This window comes from Pogonomyrmex barbatus, unplaced genomic scaffold (genome assembly GCF_055798465.1).
Source record: "Pogonomyrmex barbatus isolate J1 unplaced genomic scaffold, ASM5579846v1 scaffold8, whole genome shotgun sequence".
Taxonomy (NCBI): Eukaryota; Metazoa; Arthropoda; class Insecta; order Hymenoptera; family Formicidae; genus Pogonomyrmex; species Pogonomyrmex barbatus.
This window is the reverse complement of record NW_028297182.1, coordinates 1,088,917-1,105,445: the sequence shown is the minus strand read 5'-3', so window position 1 is coordinate 1,105,445 and position 16,529 is coordinate 1,088,917. Positions and strand designations below refer to the sequence as shown.

Genomic DNA, 16,529 nt, shown 5'->3' with positions numbered 1-16,529 from the left:
TTTTTTAATATTTTTGTTTCAAAGAATAATGATTTCATCAGAAATGGAATACAAATAACAGAAATATGTAATGTATATCTAAATTTTTTTAGTAAATCTGTTTGCACGATGATCTTGAATTCTTTACAATTAGTATACAGAATATACAATGAACAATATAATAAATTGATCTCTAGATTTAAAATAAAGGAAAATATTATTGCGATTTTCGTCGTTCTCGAAATTCATGCCAAATAGTCAAAAGAGGTTCCCGCTTTTGCCAAATATTAGCATTACCCCATGCTTGCCAGAATCTGTAATTTCCAGAAAAAAAAGTTATGATGTGACTCACATCACTCTTGAATGAAATTATATATTTTATCAGAAAAATTATTGTGCATAAATTTATAAAATAATGTCTTATCTCTTAAATTCGTTAAAATAAAATTGCAAATCATACATTTCATACAAGAAACACATTTTAAATTATACGAGTGACGGAAAGACAACTCACATCCCGAACAATGCGCCACCCAAATGCGCAGCATGATCAAAATATTTCCATCCTAAGATACATCCAACAGCATCTAAGGTCATTATTCCTTTTATGGCCTAAATAAAAATATATTTACTATTATGTCACAGTAAAATATCTAATAACGCATTTTGTGATAATATTATTATTACAGATGTTATTAAAATTTATATATAAGATATGGATACTTACCATACCCGCTGTAAATGTAAACATAGGAAGGAAAATGATATTTAATCGTATATCAGGATATTGTGTGCAGACAAATCCAAGAACACCCATAATTGCACCAGACTAAAATAAAAATAGAAAATAGCAACATAGTAAAAATGTGAAACTGTCATGTATTTTAAAAGATAACCGAGTTTTCGAATTATGCAAGATATACAAGCAAGATATGCATGTATAAAGTACTCGTAAAGTTACTCGTTTTTCAAAAACAAAGCTGCTTACCGCTCCGAGAGAAAGGCCTGGTACGCCAAACATTGTTTTATATAAGTGGCTAGTAAAACTGGAAATCACTCCACTCGATAAATACAGGGCCAAAAATTGTTCCCTCCCCAGTGCCGTCACAGCTATCGTGCTGAAGCTATGTAACACATACATATTTGCAGCCAGATGGAATATGGAGTAATGTGAAAATGTGGAGAGTACCATGGACAAACATGACGCACCTTATATGAAAATTATTCAAATTAACATTAATGATAACTCAAAAATAAAAAGAACTGCTCGAGTTGATTTTGCATCATTTATTCAAAAGAGACATCACTTACTGGAAGCTGGATTGGCGCAAAAGTAACGCACCATCGTCTTTTGTAGTGATGGCACGCGCCAAGCTAAGAATATAACCGCATTTATAAAACATATAGGCACAAAAATCTTCTGTCCCTCGGTCAAGTTTCGCCACCATATTTCCATCTCGTTCCTCCATCCTGTTCGCTAACCGATACCATTATTGTATACACTAAAGTATCAATTGGACATTTTTCTAAACAATACATACGTTAACTCGAAACTGTCTATAACGATGAATTATTTTATACGTCTGACTTCTGATACGTTCGTATTCCCAAATTGCAGCACCTACTATGGAGGCTCCACTGAACTAAAATAAAAATAAAAAAATGCAAAGTCTATTCACTTGAAAGTATTCTAACAATAAAAAGTACATGCGCAAATCTGTAAGATTTACAAGTATTATAATGAATTCTACTTCTAATACCATTGACAATTATTTTAATGTAAAGAAAATATGAAAGAAGGAAAATTAATGTTACTTCTTATTTTGTTATTACTTCCTTAATTTATTTTGTTACATATAAATAAAACAGTGCATTCTAAAAATTTTAAAAGAGAAAAAAAACTTTACCATAATGGTGAAACCAAGATGTTTCCATAATCTTGTAGGTTGTATAGTTCCAGTTTCAATATGAACATTGGGAAAAGGAGACTGTGACTTGAAGGAGAGCGAAGGAGACCTCTTTGAGCTTCTTATTTGTCTATACTGTAGCACTTGTACTTTAGGTCTACAGTGTTGTATAGTTGTAAAAACACTAAAATTTTACAAATACATTGAATTTTATATGGCATAATGTAATCACATGAGATGCAATTTTTAATTGCATGTTCCTACTTCAGGAGATAATTGAGACATAAAACAAAAAAGAATTATATAAACAAAAATATATTATGATTTAACTTCTAATGTTTTACTAATATTATAAGTCTTCTTATAAATATATATATTAATCATTTTCGTAAAACTACATCTCTAGTCATTTTGCCAACTTTAAATATAAGTGACATCATTAATGAATTATAAATCAATGGCACTTGCCATTAATAAAACAATTATTTAATATCAGTGATCAGTGGTAATTCATTACAGCAAAAGATAGACATTTAAAAGATTTCTTATAATTATAAATTACATAAAAAATAAATAATTTACATAATGTAAGTTTATTTCTTAAAGTATCGATATGTCAATATTAACTTCCAATCAACTTCCATCGATATACATTGCTTTTACGATATACATTGATTTTTGAGTTAATTTATTCTTTATTTTTTTCTAATTCCTAGAATTGAAAAGGCATAAAAAGAGTTGAATTGGGATTTAAATCAATCTGTATTAATAGAAATAGATAGAAAAGGCAATGAGCAAATGTAGTGAAAAGATAACGTTTTATTATAATCTAGCAATCGATCTTTAAGAAAACCTCGGAACATCTTAGCACGAAGAAAATCTTGATATTTATCTCCATTTTTACAGGGCGAGAAAAAAAGTGAAGGAATTCAAAGAATAGCGAATCCTATGGTAAATGCTGAGAACCCATCGCACCATCTATTTGTCGCATCGCCTAGGCGTAAAAGCGTCCTGACTGTCATGATATCAAGATTTCCCGCACGTCTGCAGAGTGCATAGATATTTCATACGTAGAAGCAAAATTTTGTCACATAAAATCCAGATATAACCTCTCACGTCGTACGTTTGACACTGCGGAACCAACGTGACGTCGCCCCCCTCGGTCGCTTCGTTCGACGCAGGCGCTGACCTCGCGGTGAAAAATCACCAGCCACTCCCTAGTGACTCCGAGTCGTCGGGTTGACAAGCCGCAGCGGTCGGTGGCACTCGCTGCGACGTTCAGTGCGATGGCGGCGTGCGGCGTTTGACGTGGGTTTGACGTACCAGTGCCGGAGAAGAGAAGAGAGGCAGAGAAAAATATTCCGAAAATACTCCAACAACAATGGCGGACGAGGAGCTACCAGCGGGTTGGGAGAAACGGCTCAGCAGATCGACCGGTACGTCGTGGATGGTCCTCCGTGATCGCGCCGCGAACGGCGGCATCGCGATTCCATCGGGAATCTCATCCCGGAGCGGCGGCGTAGCCGCGGACACGCTTCGATTTCGCCGGTGCGAGACCGCCGAGTCTCGACCGGCGCGTATGTGATATTTCGCCGACGTTTTATCGATGCGAGCAATTCAAGCGGTCAAAATAGATGCTCCGAATACTTCTCCGGAGTTTCCGGAGAATCGTGGCTCTATCTCAATCAATGAGAATTTTTAAAAGACGAGAGATTGGCGGAGCGATGCGCCGGGTATGGCTGCTTAGGGACGAGCGCTTACATTTTGAGACTCTATCAGAAAGTTTCGAATATATTTATCAATCGATCATTTTACTATACATTGTCGATTTGTAAATATTTATATTATATCAGCGAGCTCATGAAATAGAGAGCTTGAATTGTCTCATTAAATTCTTTGTAAACTTTTTTAAAAAATTGATATATAGCTGTTTTTATTATTTCGTTCATTGACTTGAAGAAAAATGCAACCCTAGATCAATCTGAATATATTTTCTACTCCAAATTTATTTCTTTGAGAATTGCAAACACCTTTAATTTGTTTTATTATTATTGTTTTATTTTGTTTCCAATTTTTTTTTTAAATAATCATAATATATTCAATAAGTTGAAAATATTAATTTTTAATTTTGTCTTATATGAAAAAAAATACAGCAATAGTAAATAAGATATAGATTTAGGTTTTTGTTTTTGTTTTAAGTTTTTGAAATTGTTACAGGTCAACATTATTATTTAAATACTTATACCAAGGAAAGTCAATGGGATAGGCCAGATAAGCCTGCAGATCCATCTGGTAATGGCAAAGCAGATGGACCTGAAGAAGTGCAATGCTCTCATCTACTCGTAAAACATTCAGGTTCTCGACGACCTTCTTCTTGGCGAGAAGAGAAAATTACCAGGTCAAAAGAAGAAGCTCTCGAGCTGGTTAAATGTAAGCCTATAACTTCTTTATTTGATAAATATTCATATAGAATATTTTTATTGTATTGTTGCTGTATTTATTGTTTGCTTCATTATACCATGACTTTTTAGTAAACCAAAGCTTCTAAAATAGCTTCGTTATAATTAATTTTTATAGAAATGAATTATAAACCTTTTGTCTGGTTTTCAAGGACCAATCTTGTTTTTGAATTTTTTATTATTGTATTTAGACTTAATTTACAGATTTTTTTTCTGAAGTGGAATATTTTTTCATTTAAAATTTATAATATTTTTTATTTATTTTTCTTATGATCGAAAAATAATCTGATCTATGATTACTTTTCGTGCAATCGATTATAAAAATTAAGCACCACAATGTAAGTTACCATATGAAATTCTCAAAAATTACAAGATGATGTCTCGTAAAGGGGCGATGACAAGATTTGAACCTGCTATTCTTCTATTTGTAAGTCAATCGCTTTAGGTATTAAGCCATGCGTCACTCCATGTTTATAATATACGCAAGAAAACAGTCCAGAAATTAGGCTCTTTTCATCACTATTGCGATATATCATAAAGAATATCTTGTTAACAGCTTATAGAGAACAAATCGCATCCGGCAAAGCAACGTTCGCCGAACTTGCCTCCAAGTATAGCGATTGCAGTTCAGCAAAGCGCGGCGGTGACCTCGGACCTTTCAGTCGGGGCGCGATGCAGAAACCCTTCGAGCAGGCGGCATTTGCGTTGAAGGTTGGCGAGTTGTCATCGCCTGTGCATACAGATAGCGGAATTCACATCATCCAACGGACTGCATAAGCCAGCTCAGAAACAAATTGCCGAAATTTTACGAGAAATCTCTTTCTCTCTCTTTCCATTTTTCTGTCTTTTAATCTTACCATTTATAAATTCAAGCCAATAGTGTTCTCCCAACATTCTATATATACTAACTATTGTATATTTATTCAAGTTAGAATCTAATCTTGTTTTTGAAATCTCAATTTTAAAATGCATTTTTTGGTGTATTTTTATTTTTAATTGACTAAAGATAGGTTTCGTTTTTTTCAACAATTCTGCTTTGTAATAAGATAATAATAAATAATATGCAATCGAGAAAAATTTGATATATTAACATTTTTTAAATAATTGCACATTATATAATATTATATAAAAGCAATGCGATATTATAGAATCATTTCTTAGAAATGATATTTGAATGTATGTTCCTTAATGAATGTTATTATCTTACTACAAAATGTAGCACTTGTGTAGTTGTGTTAATATGTTAATATTGAATGTCTTCCGGCCTGAAAAAGATTAAAATATTAGTAACACACTATTAATATTTGACAATTCTGTTTGTCATTATAATTTGGGCGGAATTGAAATTACGCGAAATATAAATATAAAATAATATATTTATATATAATATTGTTTGTATATTGATTGATTAATTTTTAATTTAATAATAAAACCTTTCATCATATTGATAAATTTACATTTAAACAAATAATTATATAACAGAGCTGATTTATAAAATATTTTATTCCGTGAAGAAGATTGTGATTTGATTAGATCTTAGAAAGCGAATTTCATTTTTGCTCAAATTTTTGAAATGCATTGACAAACAGTATCTAAAGCAAATATTTTGATAAGATATTTCTTATGATTAAACGTAAAAACATGATAAATTGTATGAAATGTGATAAGTTTGTTCTTTGCTTTCTGTGAATTTCCTACTCTTATGTAATATTTTATGCATTTACAACATAACATACGTACTTTAACATTTCAATAAGCATTTTTATTTTTTATTACTTCACACTTAGAATATGTATGTATTTTCGATATATAATGTTGGGAAAAAGAATCACAAGCAGCTAAAAGATATTAACGCGGATTAACAGGATGTAAATCATGTATATCCGAAAGACACTATCTTCCAATTCAAGATTAACACGAATTTGCCGTTAATGTAATATTCAAATCAATAAATTACATGTGGACATGAGTATAATAAAAATATTTTGAATATTTTGTTTCGTTTACACATGTTTCCACATTTTCTCTGAAAGTTTCCATATAGATGTGTTGGAGATAGTTAATTTTGGAAATAGACAATTCATATGTAACCCTGTTACATGTAACTTATACATATAAAAACATAATTTACATTGGGAACGTAAAATATGTGAGACTAGCGCAAAATATGAATTGGTATGCTTTCAGAAAATTAGTTTTAGCCGCTTTACATAAAGTATAAATGTATTGCATGTGAACTTATCATATTTACCACTGTGATTTCACAAAGTGATTTATGCTTAATTGAACATTAAGTGTACATGTAGCAGAGGAATAATGTATATGTGTTAAATCTTTACTCCAAGCAAGACATTAATTGTAACTTTGAGATTTGCTCATACTTTTACACACTAGTATGATAATTAAATTTACTTCGATAATCTATTTTATTTCTTTTCCTTTAACTTTTTATATTTCTGAAATAGACGATAACACTATTTGTTTATCATATGTAAAAATAAGAAATTATTGATATCTTATTTAAAATTTGGATTTAAAAGATTTAGATAAGATTTTCGTGTTTTATTAAAACTGTTGGGATATTTCCAAGTAGATTTAATTATCGAATATTAATTTCAAAAAATGACGTATTTATACACATGTATGTCATAGCGGCCCATTTAGATAGAAATGCAATTACAATACAATACAAAGACTTCCTTTAATTCTTTTTACAATACTCCTATTTTTTACATCTTTTTGATAAAAGATTATGAAAAAATGTAAAATTTTACGCAAGAACAAAATGATTACTTAAAACAACGTGACGAAAGAAAAATCTTTTAAAATTATTCTCGTTGAAAGTTCTTTTTAGCTATTCTGATTCTTTTGTGTATGTTGTTCTCAGTCTATAAATAATTTTCTTAGGAAACAAATATTACCATTGATATTAGTTAAAATATTATTTGACCATTTAAACACGATATTGATGTATCATTATACGACATTGACATGCAAATAATCATAATTGCTGTCGTTCATCATCATCAATCATTAATCTATTAATTAGATCTTTTAACTTTATTATATGAATTGTGATTTGAATGATGAAAAAAATTATCACAAAAATAAAATACTACGTAAAGACACGTCAATCATCATGTATTTGGTAGTTTTGCTTCTATTGAAAAAAACATTAAAGAAAACATTGAAAAGTTATTGTTATATAAACACTTTTTTCAACTTTTTAAAATGATTTACTTTCATTTTCTCAAATTATATAAAAATTATAGCAGGTTTTGTTTCTTTAAAAAAAAAAATGATATTAAAGTTTTGTACACATTGAGGTTTAACGTTTTAATGTAGTAAAAGTTCTTGCTTCTAAGCTTTGTTATTAATTTAAGTGACTTTTTATTTGAACATTCGGAGCTTTATATTTTTGTTGTTATAATAATAATTAGCTAATCAAATATTATTGTCAATAGTGCGTATATTGTTTTTCGTAAACCTGATCATATAATCAATAAATCGATCATAAAACGCAATGCGATTATTATGACCACTATGTTTGCTCGATATGCATCTTGCAGCATAAATATTTCTATATTCTATATTCTATATTCCTCTTTGCTTTTTGCCTCTTTTTCGCCTTTGAAAGTTCCGCATAAAATGCAAAATAAATGTTGCGATTGTTTTGATATATATATATATATATTAATTATCGCGCACGTTTGTAATAAATCGTGTTTGCACGATTTCAGATCTGTGTTCGGCATCACCCAATAAAATTGACAGAGTTAAAGATGGAATTTGAATGGCGGGAAGAAATGACTAGGGCACTACCCCAATGATGTATTGCTTAAGTAAATCTTACACAGGATTAAATAAGTCACTTTTTTGGAGTAAGTCACTTTTTTTAACTTGTTAGTTTATTTTATATCTTTTTAATTATTTTATATTAAGATTCGTTACATTTAAAAGAAGATACGAAAATCGTGGAATATTTTTTATACAATATATAATTTATGAAAATTTCTTCGATATTTCGATAATTGGCCGCTTTTAACGAACTTTTAATCGCTGCTTCTACAACCTAAATCTTGCATGAAAATGACTGCGACCGCTTTATAAAATGATTCTCATTAAACGCGAAAGGGTTAAAGTGGTCACGCTATCTCGATCGACAGTAATGCATGATACACTGATTACTCGAGTGATACTCTAGCTATATATATATATATATATATATACTTACGCATGTAACAACGCGTTACGCACGATAGCGAAGTCTGCGTTTTTCTTTTTCACCAAAATGATACGTATTTTTACTATTTTAAACAAAATATCGTATTAAAATTTTTTTTTTGTTTCTAACAATTTTGTTATTCTGTCAATTGTATTCGATAATGTCGTACGATAATTATATTAAATTTATATGTTTTTATATGAAAAATTTTTTACAGGTAATTAATTACGCCTTTTTTCAAAACGATATAGTTATTATGCTAATTGTTGCATAATTTTTGCGGGATTGAAATCTCTTATTTAATTCAGAGTAATTATTCATATCTTACAAAAATATTCCCTACAGCTTTTTCTGCTCTTTTTGTACATTTTAACTTTTTTTAGACGGACATTTGAGCTTCCATCGATATTTCTATAATGATAAGCATAATCGCTTTCATTTTCAAGCATACGAAATATATACCGATCCCTTAAGCGGTGATTGATACTCCATCATTACGTGGATCTGCGAACGCGGCGTGTCGCCACGCGTGTTACGTCAATCGCGCTACCCCAGATCGCTCGAGAGTGCGTGTTGATACGCGGGATTACATAATAATTTGGAGCAAATTTCGCGCGGTGTTCCCAGCTGAGGGGGCCCCTGAATGGCGGATTTCCTCCGATTGTGGGGCGACATATAGCTTTAAAGCGCGACGCGTACAGCGCGTCCATTAACAGTTAATTCGATATGTGTGACCTTAAAGAAGTCCATCTATCAAAACGGAGGGACAGGTCGGATTGCACGATAGGATGGATCGCCTAATCGTCGTCTATCCCCGAACTACGTTACCTTGTCAGCCGTCGGCATGTAAACACTTCCGCATACTCCCCTCCCCCCCCCCCCCGCCCGTATACCCCGTCGCGCCCCGGCGACGACCCTGGTAAAACTGTGGCTAGACAAGACCAGTTTTATTCCCCGAAGATTCGCGATAACGTAACGTCAACGGAAACGTTTCGTTATGCTTATCTCTATCTATCTTCCTTTTCATCTTTGCGTGGAGAGCGTTATTTCGACGAGAAACTTCAGGCGTGTCAAAACGGCGATCGCGGGGATCGCGCGTCTACGATCGTTCCTCTTTCTCTTTTTTCTCTTTTTAATTTACGAAATAATCACGAAGTGCCGGGGTATCACCGGCGAAGGGTCGGAGTGGCTTCGTGCCTGAAAACCGGGGAGAAGGATAGGGGCATTCGTGATGATGACGAACACGCGAATCGTTTGGCCGGTGTGCGATTTAGCGCGCGACTGTAACTTTTCGAAGCGAACGTCGTCCCGGCGCACGAGAGAGAGAGAGAGAGAGAGAGAGAGAGAGAGAGAGAGAGAGAGAGAGAGAGAGAGAGAGCGTGCGACGGAACTCGCATGCGTGCATCTCCGCATCAGGATATGTGTCTCCGCACGACCCTGACGAGATCATTAGCGATCAACGACGGTTGCGCAAACTTCAATTTTTCGTCCGCGACCGACCCTGCCACCGGTTACCATAAATTGGTCACGACATCCGAACCTATAAAAACCTCGTCGCACGCAACGATGAAAGAGATTTTATAGACCAATCGAATCTAATGAATTAATTTCTCTCTCTCTCTCTCTCTCTCTCTCTCTCTCTCTCTCTCTCTCTCTATTAATTTCATTGTACGTACGTGTAGTGCACAATGTGCTCTTACATTATTTTCTTTTCCCTTCTTATATTTACTCCGAATTGCAGTGTACAGCTTTGATTGATTTATTTCTTTTATTTCTTCTTAATTTTTTAGTATTTATCTTTATTATCCTATTGTGTTGTTCTTGTCTCCATGTATTTACTTTGTCTCAGCGCTTAAGGAGAATCTTGTCCAGGAACGCTAAACAAATAATGATTCATCATCGTTATTATTATTATTATCTCTCTCTTTCTCTCTCATGCGCGCTTCACTTTTTTTTACTATGTTTTATAATTCATTATAAGAAATATATTGAAATGATTGAATATTTTTTTGTATTTGTAAAAAACGTTTTTGATGGAAATTAAAAGTAACTTCATCGCGGATTCGATTAAAAGCACATATAAAGGCTTTCCTACGAAGGATTTAATTAACCCTTGTTACCGCATTTCTTTTCTTCGTTTGGAACATAATTGATTAAATGTTAGAGAAAATAAAATGCACTTGCAGAATAAGAAAGAGTTTTTTCCCCTCGCGTGTCTAAAATGCGCACTTTTTTCCTTAAGCGGATTTTCCTTAAGAAAAAGACTTCGGATTGAACAGTAAGTTATAATATCGCTATGATGCCGGTTCTCCTTGAAAAATAAAAAAAAAAAATAAACCACCATTTTGCGGTCCGATCGTGTTATTGTGATCGCATTCACGTTGACATGTCATGACGTGTGTAAAATATATCGCGAATCAATAAGATTAATTCCTTTTTTCAAAATTATTGAGAATAAAAACTTTTGTTTTTCGTCTATATAAACAATCTCCTTTTTTAATTAAAAAATAAAAAATAAAAAATTTTTTAAAGTACGTGCAATAAATGATCCTATAACGCAATCAACGATGAACTTTTAAATGTTATTAACAAATGCGATCTTTTTGTAGCAAAAACAAATCGCAAAGCGAGAATAGTTGTTCGCATTAAAAGCGATATGGAAACTTATCTTAAATTTTTAACAAGCGCAACATATTCAACTAGCAAAATATGAGGTCAGAGATACATGTAATACTAATTTTTATTAAGTATCTATACACATTTATGCACATAGAGATGAGATAAGATTCCTACGAGAATCTATCGGAATGTATGGATCACTGAAAACATGCGAAAACATCGTTGCAAACAATATCAATCACAAACCATGACAGAATTAGCGCATTGGAGCATTATATGCAAAAGGAAGAAACGTAACGTAACGTTTTATCTTACATAATCGATTTGATAATATAATTTTGTTGAAAAACATATGTTATTCAATATTCATCATTGATGATTCATATATTTTTAGTCACGCAAAATCTTCACGGTGCAAAGATGCATTTACTTATTTTCCGCTCACGTGTTTTAAGGATTTAAATCTCGTTATGTCTAAAAAAGTATTCTGCAACTGACTCACATAAGACAAAGATATATCCTGAATAATATCATCTGTCTTAAAATGACATTATTATAAAATGCAAAGACTTTAACGATTTATCTTAAATCGTTAGTATTATTGATTTTTAATTTTATAGTCTTTTGATATCATCAAACATTTCAAACATTTAAGAAAATTAAATTCAGCTGTGTCAATTTTATATTTATTAATTGATATAAAAAGTGTAACCACTTTTTTGTAAGATGTTTGAAAAGTATAATCATTTTTTATGTCGTAATAAAGATAATGAATTTTATAATTATATACTTTGTAATCATTTATTTAAAATTTGCGGAACTATTTCTTAAACTAAATTTCTCTTTTTTATTACACTTATGAATATTAGCATTTTTATAAAAATAAGAATTAAAAAATTTATACATATAAAAATTTATAGATAAATTTATTTATTTATATATAAAAATTATTTCTTAAAATTGTGTTTTTAAAAATCAGCTAGTCATTAAATAATAGTTAATTTCACTATACATCCGCATTTATTATATTGTAATTCGTAAAACAATAATATATAGCTAAATTTATTTTAAATACATTAAAATTATTTTATTACATAGCTTAAAATTTACATTTTTATTACATAGCTTAAAATTTACAATTAAAACAATTATAATTTAAAAAATAAGAATGCAAAAATTATTGCAAAAATTATTGCAAATATTTTAACTCTTTTAAATTTTCTATTAACATTTATAAAAAAAATAATACGTGATTCACATTTTTTAACGATATACAATTCTACATTGCTTTGAATAAAAAAATTTTGAAATCACATACGCTTTTATTTTCATAAAAACATTGGAATATTTTATATTTTCTTCAAAATTATAATATTGAAAATTCAAGATTCATCTCAAATAATTTCAATAGATTTTTGCATCTACAAAATCTTAGTACTGAGAATTTTCATCGTTGAATTGAAACTTTTTTAATAATAAAAAAGTTTAATTTAATAAATATTTTAATACTATCTTTAACCTTCATCAATGAATCCATTTTTATAAAGAAAATTACCCTTGATAAAGATATATCGATCTAAATCTCTATTTCGCTTGCGCGAAAACATCTCTTTCCGTGATACTCCGATTGTGAAGATCTTCTTCAATCCCCCAGATTCTGACTGTCCAATTTGCATGATTCGCGAGCACCACGAAGAGAATTTCCGACATGTAACGATTTATGATGGACGCACGATCGCGATGGATAATCATGTCCATCACGGAGAGGTGGAAACCGGCCTGCGGGGGGTAAGTGACGCTTGCGCTGAAACGCTCCCCTACATAAATATCGCGAGCTAGCCACCACGGTAGTATCGCGGCAGATCACGTTATCAGACAGTAACGTCCTAGAACACCTCAACACAGAGCGCTTGAGCGAGTAATCTTCATTTTGGTGGACCAACTGAAGGTGAGTCCTATGATAAGATGCAACCGGTGGTTCGCCTCTGAAACGCGTTTTCGAAAAAAAATTGCCTGATAAATTTGAACATACACTTTGTCAAGTTATTTTTTATTAAATAAAAGTATTATTTAAATAATATTATTTAATATTATTTAAATTATAATTTAACAATTTTTTTTTTTTTTAATAGCCAACATGACAAACGCAATGTTGTAAAATTGTTAAAACCAAGACTTATTTTTAAATAGGTTATCTGTAAGTATAATTGTGAACAGATATAAATTTTTTATTATTAGACAGATTATATTTAAATTATTTAAAGTATAATTATTTTAAGAGAAATACTACTTAAGGTAACATAGTTCTATTTTTTTCAATATTACTTCAATATTATATATTTAATATCAAACAATTATTATTGAAATAAATTGAAATCAACAATTATCAACAATCTTTAATAATTATTTGAATAGTTTTCTTAAATCCTCAGAGAATAACTTTAACACTAATCCGTTACCAGAATAAATCTAAAAATTTTAAGTGTAAAATATGCAAGTAAGAAATTTTTTCCTGCTTACATAAATAAAATTTTTTAAAAATTTTAATTATATAACACGCAATTAAAATATTTTTTTGCTTTTCCATTCTTTATTTAAAATTTAAAGTATGTTTTTATTATATTTTTTATAACAAAACATTTTTTATTAATGTTGCTGATTGTACAAATTTCAAATTTTATTTATTATATTACGCAATTTGTTTCTAACGTTATGAGTAAAAAAGTAGATTCAAGGTAGATTTCATTACATTAGTGGAGCATACGACATTGAAATGTTGCTTAATGATAAAATTGATAGTTATTATAGACTCATTAAAAATGGCGACTTTATTCATTGAATAACACTGTGTCATAATGGAACACAATTAGAATAATCAAAATGTACTTTCCAACAAGTAACGGATATGAAAATGCAATATAAACACTCTGATATTCATTCTCAAAGATTTAGAATGCAATTTACATAACTACATGTTGGAAATTGGAGATTTCTTTTCTATTATCTTAACCCTTATCCCTGTCTAAAGTCATTCATCAGGCACAAGATATGTTAATAATACGTCAATTGTTAATAACACGTCTTTTAATTAATCTTTCTATTTAAATTTGATGGATGATATTCGAAATATTTACTTTTTCCACAACTCGTTACTATTATTTCCATTACGCATTACTACGGTTTAATTTTATAAACCGTAAACGTAAACATAGCAAAAGTTTGCCATAATGACAAGAGATTGAACTTAATAAAAATAGTAAAAATCCATTTCATTATTATAGTTGTTATTAGTTGTTGAGTAAACTTGCGTTTCCGCGAGATGTGTTACTGTAACAAAAGAAGAGTCTCATAATTTATGTGGTCAAAGTCAAGGTGTTTGAATCACGCTTGCGTTTAATTACATTCGATGCATTCGTGTATCTCATATCGACATTATAAATATATGATATATATCGACATTATATATATATATATATATATATATATATATATATATAAAATAAATTACCGCCAAGATTAATTTATCTCTTGTGTAGCAATTGTGTAGCAATTACGAAATACTAAACTATTATGTAACAAATAACGCGTTTCTTTTGTGTCCATCAAATTTTAAATTGAAATTTTTTTGTCTTGGGATCAGATTTTTAAAAATTATTTTCATTAACATTTAAAAAATATTCTATACTAGTTTCCTAAGTCCACAAAATATTTATTAAATTGAAAAATATTATATGCATAGAGAGACATTCTCAATTAAGTTTATGTAATATGTAACTTAAAATGCGATAAATAAATAAGAAAAAATGAACAAAATAATTTGTAGACAAACGAAATATTAGCTGTACGTATATTACGAATTTATATTTAAAACTCACACGCGCATGTTCATAGTGCATTGTTCATAACGATACTATTAGTGATTACTTAGTTATATTCTTTCTATTCTTCACGTGCCAGGCCCGTGTCCTATATGTGTATGTATGTATGTATGTACATATTTATATGTACTGTATTATATTTTGTACATGTTTCCTCGTTAAGAATTGGATACAGTTATGCATGAATAAGTTATTGCTAATCGCTGTTTTTACTGGCATAGTACTTCAACTTCATTTCTGGAATTGTTTGATTATGTGCACGATAAAGTGGCGTAAAAGTATAATAAAACATTTCTTCTTTTGAATTTTGAGAAATCTTCAATTTTCGTATGCGTCATCATAAAAAAATTTCCATTAAAATTTATTAAAATTTTAATATAAGTATAAACGCGCATATATGCGTCAGCGATTATCTATCGATACTTAGATTTCCATTAAAACATATCCAAAGTCTAAATCGAAATCTAAGAAATCTATCGCATCTATTATATTCGCAAAAGGATACAACATTTTTCGCAGAGATAAGGAATTAGATAATAATGTCTGCCAATGCTAATTAGTCCCGATAAGCTGTCCTGTCATTCGTGCACGATATACCGTACAAGGGCAATCTTTTACGCAACGCGCCGCAAGTAAAATGAACCACCCGCCGCCCAACACTGACCCACATCGAGAATAGAAAAATGTCGAATCTCATGAAAGCTTTATGCAGCGGGGTACACCGCCGCGAAGTTTAATCCGCGAGTGCCGCGCCCGAGATATGTAAATAATTGGAGTGATTTATCTTCATTCACAGACGACGGCGGATCCAACGGAAAGTAGGATCCGCCTGGTGTAAATCGCGCGGTTTAATTTCGCGACCGCTACCGGCGGTTTCGTCCTCCCTCCTTTTTGCGCAAACATTGCGGAGCATTGCGCACTAGCAGAAAAAAATCGGCATAAACCTTTTTCCTTTACGGACGACTCTTAAATGATCGTTATTATGTGGGACGACAATGCGCGACAATGTCGAGTGTCGACTGCCAACGAGTTTCGCCGCCAATTTAAATTTATGCCATCAGAAAAACGCCACTACGCAGGATGTTACTTGTATATTAACGTACGAATGCGAACATGCGAACATGGAATGTGCTCTCCTCGTTTCGCCCACATTCCGTTCGTAGCGATATTTTTTTTTTCCGCGGTGCCTATACTCACATATGTTTACTCCGTTTTCCTCATGCGACAGGTCCGCGATCGTGCTCGTTCCATTCTAATTGATTAGTTTCGATCTAACTGGCCTCAGTGGAAAATATGTTGTTCACAGTCCGATATTCCTACTTTCTCAAACGATGTGAAACTCATACGATACCGTTTATTTCCGCCGTGCGTATAAAATAGTGATAGCGTACGAAAAGAATAATAATCATTACATGCACTTCCGCGAACAAGCAAATTTGATTAGTTTTTTCTGGTGCTCGAT

The 16,529-nt window shown here is 31.3% G+C and overlaps 3 protein-coding genes across 3 annotated transcripts in view; 2 read left to right on the top strand and 1 right to left on the bottom strand.

Annotated features, from left to right (window-relative positions):
• Positions 1 to 68: 68 nt before the first annotated feature.
• On the bottom strand, positions 69 to 3,053 carry rho-7 (rhomboid family intramembrane serine protease rho-7). The gene is made up of 8 exons (XM_011638861.2): positions 2,862 to 3,053; positions 1,887 to 2,070; positions 1,521 to 1,622; positions 1,291 to 1,456; positions 968 to 1,188; positions 707 to 808; positions 494 to 591; positions 69 to 293 (listed from the first exon to the last, which is right to left on the bottom strand). The coding sequence occupies exons 1-8, from the start codon at positions 2,906 to 2,908 to the stop codon at positions 197 to 199; spliced, it is 1,017 nt and encodes a 338-aa protein (XP_011637163.2). The 5' UTR covers positions 2,909 to 3,053; the 3' UTR covers positions 69 to 196.
• A 95-nt stretch (positions 3,054 to 3,148) lies between these two features.
• Positions 3,149 to 7,479, top strand: LOC105427196 (peptidyl-prolyl cis-trans isomerase NIMA-interacting 1). Its single transcript, XM_011638849.3, has 3 exons — positions 3,149 to 3,322; positions 4,104 to 4,316; positions 4,902 to 7,479. The coding sequence occupies exons 1-3, from the start codon at positions 3,268 to 3,270 to the stop codon at positions 5,120 to 5,122; spliced, it is 489 nt and encodes a 162-aa protein (XP_011637151.1). The 5' UTR covers positions 3,149 to 3,267; the 3' UTR covers positions 5,123 to 7,479.
• Positions 7,480 to 12,983: 5,504 nt separating this feature from the next.
• Positions 12,984 to 16,529, top strand: part of Gs2 (glutamine synthetase 2) — a 31,141-nt gene continuing 27,595 nt past the window's right edge. The window contains exon 1 of the mRNA XM_011638829.3: positions 12,984 to 13,137. The gene's annotated coding sequence lies outside the window, so the exon portion shown is untranslated. The remainder of the gene's footprint in view (positions 13,138 to 16,529) is intronic.

Bases quoted from the DNA above. Each gene is read 5' to 3' on its own strand.
- rho-7 (XM_011638861.2), bottom strand. From the start codon at position 2,908: ATGACAGTCAGGACGCTTTTACGCCTAGGCGATGCGACAAATAGATG. The intron at 1,623-1,886 runs GTAAAGTTTTTT...TTTTTATTTTAG, and splicing joins ATCTTGGTTTCACCATTATG to TTCAGTGGAGCCTCCATAGT. The intron at 294-493 runs GTGAGTTGTCTT...TGGAAATTACAG, and splicing joins GGTGGCGCATTGTTCGGGAT to ATTCTGGCAAGCATGGGGTA.
- LOC105427196 (XM_011638849.3), top strand. From the start codon at position 3,268: ATGGCGGACGAGGAGCTACCAGCGGGTTGGGAGAAACGGCTCAGCAGA. The intron at 3,323-4,103 runs GTACGTCGTGGA...AAATTGTTACAG, and splicing joins ACGGCTCAGCAGATCGACCG to GTCAACATTATTATTTAAAT. The intron at 4,317-4,901 runs GTAAGCCTATAA...TCTTGTTAACAG, and splicing joins AGCTCTCGAGCTGGTTAAAT to CTTATAGAGAACAAATCGCA.